The sequence below is a fragment of the Ursus americanus genome, chromosome 18, assembly GCF_024610735.1.
Source record: "Ursus americanus isolate L20-20 chromosome 18, mUrsAme1.1.p, whole genome shotgun sequence".
Classification (NCBI taxonomy): Eukaryota; Metazoa; Chordata; class Mammalia; order Carnivora; family Ursidae; genus Ursus; species Ursus americanus.
Window position 1 is genome coordinate 48,261,534 of NC_142144.1, and position 17,630 is coordinate 48,279,163.

At 42.8% G+C, this 17,630-nt stretch overlaps 1 protein-coding gene across 3 annotated transcripts in view; it reads right to left on the minus strand.

Moving 5' to 3' along the window:
- Nucleotides 1-17,630, minus strand: part of ADAMTSL1 (ADAMTS like 1) — an 874,799-nt gene that overhangs the window by 174,700 nt on the left and 682,469 nt on the right. For all 3 annotated transcript variants that reach the window (XM_087869620.1, XM_087869619.1, XM_045780274.2), the window contains 2 exons: nt 7,899-8,200; nt 1,792-1,921 (listed from right to left, as the gene is read on the minus strand). In XM_087869620.1, coding sequence (XP_087725746.1) covers nt 1,792-1,921; nt 7,899-8,200 — 432 coding nt within the window. The remainder of the gene's footprint in view (nt 1-1,791; nt 1,922-7,898; nt 8,201-17,630) is intronic.

The following is a 17,630-nucleotide window of genomic DNA, read 5'->3' on the forward strand; positions in this document are numbered from 1 at the left end:
GTGCTCAGTACTTTGAGGATGGGAAGTAACACCTTGTGTCCTATTCCTTCTGCTGCCTGGGAAGGATTGGGTTTAGTGGCTGAGAATCCCACAAGATCTTCAGCTGGTCCCGGGTGCTGACTCCTCAGCCCATCAGAGCATTTGGATGTCATTACAACCCGGAATGTGGTTAGACACTTAGGCTTGTTTTTAAAGTGACGGTAAATAAGCGGAACAGAAATGACATCAATTATCAGCCCACAGCAGTAGCTGTTCAGTGCGTCTGCCTATAGACTAACAAAGAGTCATGGGATATTTGAGCAGGATGTGGTGACCTCAGATATGGCCTGTTAGTTTTGCAGATGTGGAAACAGAAAGGGCAGTCATCTTGCCCAATGCCACACAGCTGGTGGGTGACAAAGCTAGGAGGAGAACCTCTGGAGACCTCCTAGCCAAGGCCCTTACAGGCTGTCCATGCCAAAACCACTCTGCTTTTTCCAATTTGGGGATAATGTAGTCAAACAGAAGGGGTTAGTATCCCTTGCCCAAGCAGTTAGGCTTGCCCAACCGGAGAACTGTGAGGTTAGGTTGGAGATGTGGGACCACGTCAAACAGGGATAGAAAGAGGCTTCCCAGGATTCTATGCACTGGATCTAGTTTTTTCTGGGTCTAACCCTTGACTCTATTTTACTGGCTGCTGTTCTTGTGGGTGGAGGGCTACTCCAAGCAGTGGCTGACTGTTTTTCTGGATGCTGTGGAGAAGATGGCCCCAGTGGCCCTCCTCACTTCTGTGTCAGAAAAGGGACACCAGGCCCACCATTCAGATCAATATATGGGACATCTCTGACCAGCAGAAGTGCCCTGATCTGGCCTGTAGTCTGCCCTCCAAAGGAAGACATTTTGTTGACTGAGAAATAAGACAAGCCACATCTGCAAATTATTGTCAATTCCCAAAGGCAACACATTGCTTCTTCCATGTTACTTTGTAGAAATAGAAGAAATATCGTTCAGAAACAGCAGTCCTCTTTGTATCTAGGATATGACTTTATCTTATAACAGTCTTCATCCCCTCAGCAGACTTGAAAGTCTGGCTCTGTTTCCTGAAACCTCTCCCTTTGAAACCAGACTCATCGATAAGATGGTTTAGCTTCCACAGAGATTTGTTCCAAAGAAGTATCTGCAGGCACGTCTCTCAAGACACCATAAAATTGTGTGGACTAAACCAGTGATTGGATTGATTAGCTAAGACTCAAGGTTGGGTAAAAATGAGACCCAGGCAGGACCAAACAACGAAATGCTCTAATTGATTTTATGCACGTGGAACGACACACATACACTCCAGAGCACGCTGTAATGCATCTGTGTGCTGTGTGCAAACAGATTTCACAGGGGATCCATTATACCACCCAGTCACTTCAGTTTCTTCTACCCCTGCAACCCCTGAGCCAATCCATTACTATGGTGTGAGGGCTTGGGACCCAGGCTCAAAGTGGCAGAGACCCTGAAGCCTGTGGTTGCTTCACGTCCCCTTCAAGAGACAGTGGCAGTGTAGCCCATGTACATTCTGGTCACGCCACGGGGCTCATTTCAGTGCACGGAGCCTTCTGGACCCTGAGCATGACCATTGGGCTGGAATTGCAAAGCCCTGGTTTCAATTAAATTTAAGTGGATTTGACTAAAAGTTCGAACTGATGCTAATTAGTTTTCAAAACATGGGGTTTTGAACAATAAGCGTTCTGGTCGTGCCCATGGACAGAGGCACCCCTCTCTGAACGCGCTCCTGGGTAACAGGGCAGCCACTGCACCCCTTACCTGGCTGGGCAGGGATCCAAACTGCAGGATTTGAGGAGCCGTGGGGGCCGGCGGCTGGTCACACACAGGTTCTCATCAGCAGGCTCCCGCGTCTGTTTGTTCAGGCAGCTCACCACAGCCTCCTGGACACCTGCACACAAATCACACTGTCAGGCCCGAGTGGGCGTGTGTGGGGTGATGAAGTGTAGACAAGGCAGCTGGTGGGAGGCCTCTGTGATTGGTAGGACTCTGGCTGCATGAAGCCCGGGGCTGCCCATCTTGGCAGGCATCGCTCCATCCGGAGAAAGTACTCGGGAGCTAGTGCCTCTGTAAACACGCCCCTTGAGGAGGGCAACCTCCCTCATGGGAGACCTTGCGTGAGTACTGATGAAATGCTTAAAAAAAAATGCCACCAAACGTATAGAGCTGCCAAAGCTGAGATGTGATCATTTAATGCAGGAGGAGAGCAGGGTGACAAAAAAAAAAAAAATGTCCCCAAGAACTTTACATATTATATTTTAATCAACAGGTGATTGTTGTATTTGGAAGGGAGGCCAAGAGCTGAGTTTTAATATCCAATAGTCTGTAAACTGCTGTTCTCTTGGGGCCCTGCACCGGGGACTCCAATCTTCGTTGGTTTCCTTTTGATTCTAGTTCATTTCTTTAGTGACCTGGGCGGCTTTGGAATTTGGAACAAAGAAAGAGAACAAAGTGACAAAGTGCACAATGACTATATCCATGAAACACAATCTTTTCTACATCCACGGGAAACAATGTTCCCACTGATGCTTGCCTGTCTCTGACACAGAGCTAGGAAAACAGGCGTTTGAGCAGTGACTGGCACAGAGTTACTGGCAAATCTTTTCAGGAGGTGTGCAGGACCCCTTATGCAAACCTTCATGGAGCAAGGAAATGTTTAGCTGGGTATAGTAATGACCAGACATTGCATTCTGGTCCCACAGTCATAGTAAGAGTCAAAACCCACGGGTTGTACATTATGAGCCAGGTGCCAATGCTGAGAGCGTGACATGCACCATGCAATTCTCTCAACAACTCCATGAGGTAAGCGCTATTTTTATACCATTTTACAGATAAGGAAACTGAGGCTTAGAAAGGTGGAAAGACTTGCTAAGGTCACGTAGTTAATACATGGTGAGGCAGGGTCTTATTACTGGAGCTTTTAATGACAGAACTCACGTTTTTAAAAATACTGAAAGACTGCTTATAGCTGCTGGAGATCTTTGGGAATAACCTCGACATTTGTCTGGGATCATTTCAGCAAAGTCAGTGTAAGGAAGAGGCGAGACAGGACATTCTTGATATTCTGCTTTCAGTCACACATAGCTGTGTATATAAAGAAATGTGCATCTAAATATATCTATCTGGAGCTAAATATTTGTATGTGGTTTTGGTAAAGTATGTGACAACACACATAATTAGTTTTATCTATAAATACACATTTTCTTATTCTTATTTCTGTCTTGCTTTATCAATTAGTACCTAATATAGTATGACTGCCCCACACTTATTAGCCCTGCTGCTTCTCTCCTCCCGTCTACTCCATGTTTCTCCAAGGAGTTATCACTCCAGTCAACAACCTAATGCTTTGTAAGGTGATGTGACATGGACTGAGGTCACTCAGCAAGACCACCATTTAAAAACTGACATTTTAAAGACTTTTTTATTCATGAGAGACAGAGAGAGGCAGAGGCAGAGGGAGAAGAAGGCTCCCTGTGGAGGAGGGAGCCTGATACGGGACTCAATCCCAGAACCCTGGGATCATGACCTGAGCCGAAGGCAGATGCTTAACCTACTGAGCCACCCAGGTGCCCTAAAAAGTGACATTTTAAAGCCAGAATCTGAATCAGATTCTTTCTTTCTTCCCGGAAGTCTGATGAATCAAACATTTAAAAAAATCAGTCATGGTATTTACCTTGATGCCATGAATGTAACTTTTCTCTTTTCTAACCTTTTTATGAGTTTCAAAATTTCAATATATCATGGCCAGTTCAGAGTAGAGCATTTGCGATTTGTACTAGACATTCAAGCTACTGCATCATACTCTGTGATGCTGGCGACAGGGTGTTGCTCTCTTGGTCGCAGCTGGGATGAGCCATTTGAAATTTATGGTATGATGATATAGCAAAACATTTCACAAGAAATTGTTGAAATCATCACTGATCTTTCCCTCTGGAATAGTCTGGCATTATTAAGGTAATGACGACAAGGTGCTGGATGAAATGAACTCTTCCATACAGAATCTAGAGCTGTGGTTACATTAGAAATTAAGTTTTCGATTCATTTGCCTACCTGGCAATATTCAAGAGATTGTAAATGTCGCTCTAAAATAAAGTATATTTGGGTTTTTTTTCAGCTACTGAACACTTTCTGAAATTGAGTCAATGAGGTCGGCAGGAAGTGATGACAGGTCTTGTCACCTGCCCTCCTTGAACGTGCTTCGGGTGTGGGGAGGTGTGAGGGAGGTGCTCTGTTTCTACTTTGTGATTCCCTATATCGCAGAATGTAGGTCCTTCTCAGACTGCAAAGAACAAGTGTTGCAAGGGCTCAAGTCTCTAGAAGGACGTCAGTATAGTCCTTTCTTAGACACGTGGAACACAAATTTATATTACTCCAAACCAATAAATCCTAGCTCAAGAGAGAAATCACCTCCGAGGTGGTTAAGTGCCAAGATTAAGCAGCATTCCAGAGTTACTAAATTTGAATCTAAGATACCATAAAACAAAATACTAGGCCTCCGACACCGTGTTAAATGGCCATTGCCATAGCGGCCAGTTGCCTAGGCATTCTTAGGTGGGGCCTGGGGTGCTGAGGGAAACTAAGGACAGAGCTTTGTCATAATTAAGGAGTATCTGGGACCAGCCCTGTGATCACCACATGATACATTTTTGTGGCATGATGAACAAAATGCCTCAAGGGCAGGGCATTCTAAGCATAGTGCTGTTTAGGCCAGTGGAGGTGCAAGAGGGACGCCTGGGGGAAGGCGTGAGGAGGGAGCGGGCTGGGGAGTGTGGGAGTGTGGGAGGTTGCAGGAGGGAGGGCATGTGGAAACCTCACCTGTGAGGTCACAGCATACTTGGCCCAGCAGAGCGGGGCCAGGATGTGAGAAGTTAGCTCATCCGTGCGTGCTCGTTCCAAACAGGCTAGTATACGCACTTAGAAGGACATCTTAAAACAACACGGACCACATACTTAAGTATAGTACTTCACGATTTTGAGTTTTACTTTCTTGACAGAAGCAAAGGACAGAGGACCCATAAGGAAGGGGAGCGGCAGGTAAAGACGTCACCTTTCCTTGTTGCCGAAGTAAATTTCAAGTTTTCCCTCAGCTCTATCTTAATGTTGATTTTACCATCTAGGAGTTCAATATAATAAAGCTGTGCAGGTTCAAAGCCACTGTCCTTGACCACACCTATTAGCTCACATATGGGAAATTCAAATATAACAAGGAGATGATGGGACGCGGGACACATCTGAGCAGGTCAGGCTCAATCTTCCAGAAAATGGGATTTTCAGTGTTTATATCTGCCAGAATAGCATAATTGTTACATGATATTTGATGACAGCTTGGGGAAACACAGCCACCAACTGAATTACTAACCAGTTCCTTCTGGTTGCTACCTTTGCTAGGTGAAAGGTTACTTCTGAGTCTATCCAGCTTCTGCTCCCGAGATAGGGAAGACAGTGAAATTAGGCCAACCAGCCTTACGACCCAAAATTGATTTAAAATCTGTCTGTTAATCCTGCATGTTTTTGGTTGGTTTCAGCAAGAACGATTAAAAATATATAGAACCTGGTGGGTTATATTTTGGCGAAAGATCAAAGTTGATAATACAATGTTACTGCCAAACACGGACTTCAAAATATACATGTCCCATAGAGCGAAATGATCTTTTAGTGCATATGGGCATCATATGGACCATATAACCCAAGCATATTTTCACCACTTTGGAATTTTCAACTCTAACATTTTAGGTGTAAATATATTACCTTGGCACAGTTACACAAGTGTAGGTAAGTGTGCACGGTTGCTGACAGCTAAAGACATAAGACATTTCAGTAACTTTACCCTGCCTTGGATATTAAGGATGTGCAATTTATGTTATACAAACGCGCTCAGTTCCTACAGGCACAGATCAATTGTATATCAAACATCCAAATCTTATTTCCAAATCCGTTATCTTCTGAAAACACTTGAAATTAAAAACATTCCACAGGCTCTCTACACTTTGAGTTTTATACCCCTGGTTGAGCAGCAGAATGGTTAGAATCTTAAAGATAAAGGTATCTGAGTATTTATTATTCCGTGACTGCATCTGGTGTTTCCATCTGCTCATAAAGTTCCAGGCTTGCCTTGTAACTGAGAACCATAACTGAGAGTCCACAAGGCAAGTGTTTTTTGTTTTTGTTTTTTTCCCAAAGCACATGCATTTTACACTAGAGATAATGATCGTTCCATTCAGGTGATCATGGCAATTGGGGATAAACACACACCACCTGAACTCTTGAGTCACTCATTGTATTGGAAAGAAGCCACTGTGGCAGTTGGCTGTGGTCTTGCCACCTGACTTAGCTCCTGCCCAGGCTCAGAGATCATCGAAGCTGATTTAATACTTTTCCCTTCATAAGCATGGAAGAAAAGATGTCCTCAGTGTGGAGAACCCCTTAAGAACAGAGATTAGCTGAGTTCCAGGAAACTCTTCCAGAATCAGATGGAAAATTTTAGGTTTTAAAAATAACAGGGCCCTCCATTAAAACACTTAAGAATTTCATGGTTTGAAACTGGAAGACGTAGAAACAAACACGAACCTCAAGGTCAAAACTATTAAATGCTTGCTAAAAGATCTGATGGAGAAAACGGATTCTTTGCTAGTATGTACTTGTTCCACTACTCATTCCTTTTCAGCTGCATGTGAACATTTTGGGCACATGTGCTTGAACATTCTCAATAATGACAAGAGACCCCTTTTTAAAAGAGTTTCCAAAATGTCATGGTTTAGAAAACAGTTTTGGAGAATAATTTTAATATTTTTTTTGATACCGGTTGAGAAACTTCACGGGCAATGCAGAACCCTAACGTGCCAGAAGGGGTTTACTCATAGCCAGTGAGAGGGGTCTGGCAGGAAATTTGCCAGCATTTCCTCACCTATCAGAATCCCTCTTGGGGGTAGACGTGGGAGGCAGTGCATTATGAATCTGATTTATTTTCTAAAGTGTAAGAAAGATCATAATCTTGAAGAATTTATTGTCGACCTAAATGCTTTCCTCTCCTCCCACAATCCCATTAAAACACTGAAATAAAGAATTGCTGAATCTGTTATCACTGTGGAATATCCCTAAAGAAACAGATTAGTATACATGGACACATTTAACATTAGTTACATCATATTCCTAAGGAGCAAGTTTCAGGAATTCTAAAGAAGCGTGATGTTCTGGAAAGACTCTAGACAGAGAAACAGATCAACGGCAGGCCTAATCCCAGCTGCCACTCATTAGCTGTGTGATTTCAAGTCACCCAGCTTCTCTGGGTCTTGGTTTTCTCATCTGTAAAATGGCGGTGGGGTCAGACCTTTAAGTCCTTTCCGGTTCCAGGTAACCAAGGTGTTAAGTGCCCTTTCTATACCCTTTTCCCTTTGTAAAGAGATACTGCTTCGGGAAATCAGCTGAGTGAATCAGGGGGACTCGAACTCATTCTGGGGAAGAGCAGAATGTTTAGTCCTCTTGGGCCTTGGTCCATACCACATGCACTGAAGCAAGGACGTGGATAAATAAAACTGAACGTTGAGAGCCTTGCCAGGTCAGCGTCAACTGTGTTTCTCAGTCAGATGCACTAGGATATATTGCAAAACATCAGAATGACAACTGAAAGTAAAAGCATGAGTTGTGTTGGCCACTCGCAGCTGACGGTGTGAGCGCCACTCGAGCCCAAGGAGAAATACATCTGTGTTTCATTCAGCGTGCTTCACACTTAGAAGGCCTCCTCCCCTCCTCCCCCTGCTTATCATTCCTGGACCAGAGGCGGTCACGTGACCCAGTCTCCTGCGGGGAGAGAGGAGAAAGAAATAGGACAAGAAGACGGTGGGGCTCTGGGCCAGAGTCCCCCTTCTTACCTCCTCCGCACGACTCGGAGCACTTGGTGAAGCCCTCGTATTCCCAGTCATACAGCTCGTCAAAATCCTGCAGGCCGCCGAAGAGGCCATCTGTCTCTTCTGGGGTCAATTCCGGACCTTCCCCGTTGCACGGTCCTGCATAACAGGCACGCTGGGATGCTGGCTTGGGCCCCTCACATTCGTCCACAGGCAGGTCAGCCACGGACTGAGAGAAAGACAGGAGCACCTGGCACCTCACCATTCGCACCTGGGTCCCCACGCCGCAGGTAACCGTGCAGGCCGACCAGGCTTCGGGGATGAATCTGCAGTCGGCAAGCAAACAAGAGGCCAGGATGAGAAGCCCCAGGCACGAGGCCGTGGGGGCTGTGGAGGGCTGCATCCCACCTGTCGCCACGGCCCAGCGCTGTCCCGGGACGTGCTCAGGGCTCTGCCACCCTGTCCTGCGATGGGGGCTTCAGTTTAGTTCATGAGCTCATTTGCCACGGTTTCTGGATTGGTTTTTTGGGCGTCATATGAACTCCCAGCTGGAAAGCATTCCAGCCACAGACCACCTGCTTTGTCCCTGCTCTGCACCCACAATGGTAGTAGCTCTTCTGAGCAGGGAATCGGTGGTTTCTTCTCTCTCTCTAAATCCCAGCACTTGTGCCTTCTGCAAGACGCTGGCTATTCTTATAGCAGACTAATGCCGATCCTAAAAACTATCACAAAATAAGCCCTTAGGGATATTTAAGGAGGGATTTTTTTTTGGGTCTGGATCTCATATTCTGTAACTTTCTTTTGCTTTTCTGCTCGATGCGTTTCCCAAGATTTATTTATATATAGAAAGAGGTTCTTTTTTGTGAGTTTCCAAGAATGGAGCAAAGTCTTGCTCCTCACACATTCTTTGAATTAGTCTGGACTACAATTCTTTTTATATCATAGAGAAAAGCCGGGCTACAAATTTAAATCCATAGACGTGTCGCAGTAAATGAGAGATTCTGCATTCGTACAAGTTTGTTCGACAGCCTTTTCTCCCCCACGCCCTGAAAGAAGCCACATTAGTGAGAATTCGGGTTTCCTCTGAGTTTCTCTATAATGCAGGACAATATCCAAATTCCCAAAAAAAGACTTGCCCTCCCACTAATCAACAATGGCCGTGACTGCAATGACCTTGAGAGGGCTCTAGGGGAAAAAAGCCCAGAGGGAACCACTAACATTTTCACAAAGTTAGTATAATAATCTGGAAAAAGAACTTTGGAATAAAAAGTTTTTATATTTCCACGATCCTACTGCTTTCTCACAGAGTCATGCTGCGGAGGTATGCAAACCTGGTCTCCTAACCTTGACTTTGGCAGAAAACGAAAGAACTGATAAGAAGATTATAGCATTAAATCTTAGCAAGTGCAAATGGTTCAGATCTAGTTTAGGGAAATAGAAATTCTAGCAGGAAACCAATCCAAGTTCTCAAATTGGAAGGATCATAGCAAAGATGTTTCCTGGGCTTGAGCCTGGGCTGTGCGTGGAGCTGGCCAGGAGAGCCAGACTCCCCTGACCCCCAACAGCTCATGCTGTCTGAGGCATGAAAAGCCATCCCCTAGGAGAGAATGAAGGTCACGGGGCGCCTGGGTGGCACAGCGGTTAAGCGTCTGCCTTCGGCTCAGGGCGTGATCCCGGCGTTATGGGATCGAGCCCCACATCAGGCTCCTCCGCTGGGAGCCTGCTTCTTCCTCTCCCACTCCCCCTGCTTGTGTTCCCTCTCTCGCTGGCTGTCTCTATCTCTGTCGAATAAATAAATAAAATCTAAAAAAAAAAAAAAAAGAATGAAGGTCACATACAACCTTGGCAGGAAGGTGGATGAGGGACGGAGAACCATCCGGAATTATTCCCAAGAAATTCGCATCACAATATTACCTCCCTCTCTCGCCTTTGAATGCTTGATCTGTCTTCTGGCACCCAGAGAACCTGGGGGGAGAACTGTACCCTAAAAAATTAAAAAGTCTTCTTCTCTTTACATAATGTTACCCGTAGGAGCTTTTTATAAATATAAAACCCAACTCCGCCATCGGACTAATTGTAACCTTCTTATTTACACATTCACATGTATCTGTCTGGCTCCTGGAACAAGAATTATGACAAACGCACACACACACTGAATGTTACAACCCAGGTGCAGACATAAAGGAAAATGCAAACTAAACAATTTTGTCTGTAAGAAAAACCCAAAAGCAAATGAAAGGTCTGCCAACCTTGACAGTGGTGTGTGAATAACATTTCTTATTTTATAATGTGGTGCTGGATTTTATTTTCAAATTAAAAAAAAAAAAGGACAAGATCTCAAAAAGCACCGCACCCTATCAGCTGTTCCTATGCTGGAAGAATTATTGTTCTGTCACCTCTACCGGCCATCGTCATCTTCAGAGACCATTACAAGACAACAAGGGTCAGCTAGCTTTTTCTGTAAAGGGCCAGACAGATAATATTTTAGAGTTTGTGGGCCCTGTTTGTGGGTCTTTGTTGTTGCAACCTTTCAACTCTGCCAACATGCTGTGAAAGCAGTCATAGACAGTGTGTAAGCAAATGGGTGTGGCTGTGTCCCAATAAAACTTTATTTATAAAAACTAGAGGGCGGGTGGTAATAGAAAGGTCTGAAATTGGCTGTCGGCTGTAGTCTCCCAACTCTTACTATAGGACCTTTACTGGACACGCCAAACACACTAAGATTCATAAATGATCTTCTTTTAAGTCTTAGTTCCCATCTTTTCCACATATATAAGTTTCTAAGAATGACAAGCAGTTAAACTGATTTATGTTTTATCTTCCAAAGTGAGTACCAGATGAACTCTAGAATACAAATGACCCACAGACCAAACCCTCAGCTCTCCTTGCCTACCATGTCAAGCACTTTGCATTTGGTCTCAGTCTAGGGCCAGGAAGATACACCAAAAGCACCCAAAGTAGAAAGTGCACATTACTGGAGCCTCATGAACTCACTGCAGTGCTTGAACCTTGTTTATTCTGAAGCAGCATTTCAATGAAAATAAATGTGTGTGTGGGGGGGGCATACGCATGTGCATTTGTCTATTTTTTATTACCTGGACCTTTAGGGTTAATAGCAAAAACAATAAACATCTATTTTATGTCTCCCAAGTGAGAGTCTTATCAAATGTCAAATAGGCTTTCTGGCTTATCGCCCAACCCACTATCCTTAGGTCTTCATCGAGTTCACACCAATTAAAAATGATTTGGCTTTTAAGCAGTGCTGTCTTTTGGCAGTCATCTTAATTTCTCTAGTGCATACACTGTAGGATAGAATATATTCTCTCTTGTTGAAGGCAGGAGGTCATATTTCAAAAGAAAAATATCTAATAGAGCAAATGGCCAAGTGACTAATAACTGTTTTTCATACGAAACTTTCTCCCACATCCCTAGATCTCCTGACTCTGTGTTTACTATCTTGAGCTTTCTGGCCACAAGTGGGAAGAAGCAAGGTCAGTTAGAGGGCAGACAACTGAGCTAGGAGGTCTCAGTGTAAGGCTTAGGAGACATGGTTTGACTAGTACTTGCTGAGAAAGAATCCTTAAAGTCAGACCTTTAAAATGGAGGCAGTAGGGTTTTTTGTTTTGTTTTTTGTTTTTTTAAAATCATTTTGACGTACACATGTTTCATGAAAAAGCTCTTACCATTGAAGTTTAATTTGGGTACTTTTAAAGTTCTTTTTGTCAGCAGCACTGCTGTGGAATGAATGCAGAATGGCTGGATAAGTGAGTTCTTTCAGAGAAGGACTTGAACTTCAGAGAAGACCGACAGCATTTCTGCATGTAGTCTTCCCATCCCCAGGAAATTAAAAAAGAAACCTGGCAAATAGATGATTTATACTTCTGTCTGGTCTTCAATTTGCAAGCTTAATTGTTCGTTTCATGAACAAAAAGCTTATCCTTTCATTAGAGTTATAACCATAGTGCCTTTTACGAAACAGAAAACAGTGATAATCAAATTCACTTGTAAAATCCCAACGTGGTTTAGTTATATGTGGCTATTACGAAGTCAGAAGCACGGACCAAAATAATAAGAACAATCACTTTATTAATATAGCGCTAAACAGAAACCATTCACTTCTTGGTTAATTAATCTCGTGTCGCTGCAGATCTTAGCCAGAGTTCGGCTCCACTTTTATGCACACATGGCCTATAACTAAGTTGTTTTTTGTTTTCTTTTAAGTAGGCTCCACACCCGATGTGGGGCTTGAACTCACAAGCCCGAGATCCAGAGTCGCGTGCTCTGCTGATTGAGCCGGCCAGCCTCCCCTAAGATTTTTAGCTTTATCTTTTCTCCTCTTACTTTCCTCTCCTTTCTCATATACATGTTCGTTTGTCTAAAAAATCATTGGGATTATTTAAAATAAGGACAGCTTTATAGGGGTGTTATTGTAATGCTCCTACCAGCCTCACCCCAGTCTCTAGTTTCAAAATACAAACTAAAACTTGCAGGAAATCACATGAGAAATACTTAGGAGCACCTGGGTGGCTCAGTCGGTTAAGTGCCTGCCTTCGGCTCAGGTCATGATCCCAGAGTCCCAGGATGGAGTCCTGCATTGGGCTCCCTGCTCAGTGGGGAGTCTGCTTCTCCCTCTGACCCTCCTCCCTTTCGTGCTCTTTATCTCAAATAAATAAATAAGATCTTTTAAAAAATACTTAATTTTGGTTTAGTTTCTGATCTTATTAAATTTCAGCTAGATGTCTGATAGGCTTTGCAGATTTCCTTGCCCTCTTTCTTTTGGTGTATGCTTAGGTATGGAGTGGTGGCAGGATCTCAGGGTGAGGAGAGGGGAGGGAATGAACTGAATAGTGGAGGGAAAATGGTAAAAGGCTCTAACACGGACCCAAGAGGTTAGCGGGCGCCCTGTCAAGTGCCTCCTTCCTAGTTACTGCAATCTCTCAATGATGTGAGCTATTTTACCACTCTAAATTACAGAAAATGGGTAATGTAAATGATTCTTGCCCACAGAAATGCAGATAATTATGTCTAGTGGAACGCAATTGCTGTCCTGCGGACAGACCCATTTTGCATCTACTTGTAAATCCATTCCAACATCTTATTTCCCTAAATATGTATGGTTCTTTGAAATTTCCTTTGAATTGGTCAGAACATCTGCCTGATACCCTTATTAATTAATGAGGTAGACAAAATCCTGGACAGATGTTCATTTTATAAATGCACGGGACTCATGGTTTTCCCCTTCTAAAATTTTATCATTTAACTAGTGGCCACAGAAGGATCTGGAAAATAGTATATTAGAAAATAAAATACTGCAATAAGTAATTCTACCCCACATTAACCAGAGAGTCTTTTACCTAATTATATCATTTGGGGGCAAAAAAAGTCACCATACTTTATTGGTAACGATGCTGTTTTTCTACATTGCCTCATCTATTTTGAATGCAATCTTCTTTTGTCTATTCTTTTTCTCTAGTTTTTCTCCTCCTGGTTCTGAGCAACCCTTGAAATACTAATGGAGTAAAATCTTTAGGAGAAAGTGCAGTTTTCTAAACCGAAGCTAGGCATTTTGGCATCGGAATTGAAGAGGCATTTAGAAACTCGAGCAAAAGAAATTGCTGTTGGGTGGGAGAGAAACTTGGAAAATGGAACAGGAGACACCTTCTTTCATCTGTCTCAATTTTACATGAGATCAAAGACCTCATGTAAACTTCTTTAGTTATTTAATAGTGTCTCTCAATAAAGTAAAAGATCTTCTCAAAACCCTCCAAAAGAAGTCAACAAACAAAAACCTTTGGAACACTACAAAGGGAAGGCGACTCCTTAATTGAATCATTTTAGGGATTTTAGAATTAATTGTAAAACCCTTAACACCAAGACAACCTTCAAATGATTCTTTAAAAATATAGCTAGGGCACTAAAGTTTTGGGAGAACACTTATCCAAAGCAGGCCTCTCCATTCACTTAGAACCACACCTAAATCATTCCAAATAAATAACAATCTCACTTATTGTGAAAGATCTTTAGTCAATGATACTTGACCTGAATATGGAATTATGAAACTATTTCTCAACTGCTGTTGTTCCCTTACAACTCTCCGGGGCTGCAAATAATTCATGCTAGTTATGCAACACATATTAAAGTCTCCAAGCACAATTTTTCAAACGTGTCTGGGCTATCACTGCACCAAACATCTGATAGCACCACTTTTTTTTTCATAGGTTCCTCAAATCCTTAAGTATCACATGTGGGTTGTGAGAGTCTTTCATCGCTGTAAGGTGATTCAGGAGTACAACCAAGCATAGACCGACTCCAGAACTCAAAATAACAGAACACAACGAGGATTTTGAATCAACTACCAATATATCGATTTGAGAAAAAAGTTCAGTCACCGCCCCGTCTGATGCTGCTGACCAGTAACAAAGAAAGAAAGAAAAGAAATAGGAAGGAAGGACCCAATTCCAAACAGACTAAGGCAGTACCAGGAGAGCTATATTTAGTAGCCTTTTCCAAGAAGCAGACTTCATTTTCTCATGATAATGATGCCCTTTTGGGTTCTTTGAGAGGCAGCTGGCTTCTGCAAAAATGCCTCCATGACTTTCTTGCGGAGACGCTCAGTGCTACAAGTGGGGGAAGAAAGCCTGGCTGCATTAAAGGGCACATTTTCCTTTCAAAGAGACTTTATACTAGAAGGAAATGCTGCGGGGTATCAGAGTTCTCTCAGAGTTCCAAGGAGTCAGAGATTAAGGGGCCCCCATCAAGACTCACAGCCTCATACTTGAGGACTCCGTTACACTCATCTTACAGTTCCGACCTATCTTTCTCCCTATGGCTCCCGACAAGGTATGAGAAAGAGTCTTACTAAAGGAGGGATCTTGTGGACTGTCAGGAGTTTGCTCTTTAACAATAAGAGAAAAGACAGCAGAAAGACAGGTAATAATCAGTTTCTGAGGATCCTGGCCCTAGAGTGTCTGCTCTTCCCAAAAAATGCACCCTCAACTCTCTTGTTCCCAGTGGCATCCAACATAGCTGACCATGCCTTTTTTCTGGAATTACTTCATCCTCTTGACTTACACGACAACCATCTCTTGGTTTTCTTTTCTTTTGTGGTCGATTCCTTCTCTGTCTCCTTTTCTAGGTCTTTCTTCTGTCCTTGAACTTTAAACGTTGTGGTGCCATGGTGCCCTGGAGCTCCATTTGGTGCTGTCTTCTGATGTGTTCAGTGATTCTTGGTTTCATACACCACCAATGTGTGGGCAACTTTGAAGTATTTAATCTCTAGTCTGGGCCTTTTTTTTCCCTCTGAGCTTTATACCCAAACTCACTCTCTCTCTTTTTTTTTTTTGTAAGTTTTGGGCTTGGGAGCCATTTTACTCTTTGAAAGGAGTAAACACTAATTTAATATAATTAATCTATTTATCAAAAACTTATCCAGTGCTTTTGTGCCAGGCACCACTCCAAGTGCTTTATAAATAAAAGCCGTTAAATCCTAACAACAACCAGATAAGAACTATTACTTCCATTTAATAATTACTACATGGAAGAGGAAATTGAAGTCATTCACACAGCTAGTAGGTTTCATGCTCTTAACCACTGTACATTGCTCTCTCTCCTGAGTGACATTTTTACTTTAATATTTCAAAGGCCTCTCCAACCAAAAATGCCCCAAAAATGGAACTCTTGATTTCCCTCCTCAGCATCTTACTCCTCTTCCAATTTTCTCCATCACAGCAAATGATTCCAATGGCCATCCAATGAAGTACACATTTAGGAGTTATTCTTACCCCTTATTTTTCCCAACTCCTCGCTTCCAAGTGGTTCCCCAATTCTATCAATTCTCCCTCAAAAATGATCGAAAGTCATTTACTTTTCTTCATCTCCACGACCACCACCTTAACAACAACAATAATAATAGCTAATGTTTACTGATGTGCTTTAAGACCTTTCTGTATATTAACTCATTTTAACATTGTTAGGAGATGGATACTGTCAGAAATGTTGTGAAATGGGCAAAAGAGATCCTTTTTATGGAATGCAGGCATTGCCTAGTAGAGTTTCAGGGTGGGAGGTTGTCTAAATCTATGGAGGTGTGAGTCTTTGTTTGTCTTTGGCTAGACAGAAGCTTCCTTGTAGAGGGCTGTGATGACACAAATGTTTCCAGTCCATAGTGATGGAAATTTTTTTTCTGTTCTTGTCAATGCAAAGGATTTTTGTCTGGTAGAAAATACATACTTTTCTAAATTCAATTCTCATTTGAACAAGTTTTAACATCTCACTGGTTCCCTTAATGATTTAGGAGTTAAATAAAAATGCTGACATGCGCTCATTTTATATTTATACGGATCCTGATATTACCTTTTCGAAACTGTATTTTAACAGTACTCTTTTCATCCCAATTTTTAGATGATAAAATTGGGGCACAGAGATTTCTAATGCCATACTGCTAAGTGAATGGCAGAATCAGGATTCAAACCATGGCAGTCGACTCCAGAATCCACGCTCTTTACCACGTCACCATACTGGCTGTTGGGCGGCCACATAAGCCACAATCACTGAAGCTACTACCTGTCTGCGGGACCACCCCAACAGCCACTGGTCTGTTTCCTTTCTCTCTTAGACTTTACCAAGCCATTCTTCATGTTGTAGCCAGGGCGATCTTAAAATGTAAAGTTTTTAACTGTTTCTCAGTATACCCAGAAGCAAAGTCAAACTACTTACAATGGTTACATTATACCCCTCTCTGTCTTCATTTCCTGCTCTTCTCCCCCGTTCACTAGCCTCCAGCCACACTAGTCCTCCTCCTCTTCCTTAAATGTATGTAATTCTTTCTTGTAACAAAATCTTGTAACTCAAGATTTTGGCAGGTGGGTCACTCCCGGGATGACTCTTCTTTCTCTCAGCTTGGAATAACTCCCACTCATCCTCCAGGCCTTGGTTGACAAGTCCCCTCTCAGAGAAGACTTCTTGAACCCCCCAAGCCTGCTGGGGCTCCTGTTAGACTCTCTTAGGGCCCCTCTTCATTTACTTATAGTAGTTGTCAGCCTCTGAAAATCAAGTGTGAATCTTTATGTAATAACTATCTCCCTTACTATACCAAACCTCTGCGAAGGCGGAACTTCCCATAATAGATACTCAATAAATATATACTTTTAAATGAGTAAATGAGTAGTTATATAGAATGGTGAGAGTTGACGTTATGAATGAGTTGGTATTGGGTTTGTTCTTAGGTCCAAAGATGGAAAGCAAGCTAAAGAGGCAATAGTCTTGAAACTCAAAGAAGTTAAACCATACCTCTCCGTTCCAGGTATTGGTCTGAGCAAACAAAAACTTTTTCCTGTTGTAGAAGTTTCTTTGGGTCTTTTAAAAAAAAGTTATTGTGCCCAAACTCAGTAGTGGGCTTCTCCATTTTATATTTCTCAGAGCTGGACTCAGGCGGTCTGTGCTGGTCTCATTTTATCTTGATGGGATATTAGGTTATCACGTAGCTTGAGGCAAGTTTAGATTGTGTCTATCACACTTCAATTTAATCCCAATAAAAATGCTATTTTATAGAAGAAAAGGATTTGTGGGCAGCTGTGAGCCAGAGGCAGCCTTCAGTGATTTATACATAACCCTGATCTCACACTGTCTTAGCATACAAGCAGCTACCCCAGGGAAGGCTCTGAGGCATTTTGGAGTTGTTCTGATGTTAGGGGAACCCAAGGAGAGCTCCTCTTTTCGTCTACTCTTTAAAACTCAATATGCACAGAGTTTGGGGGA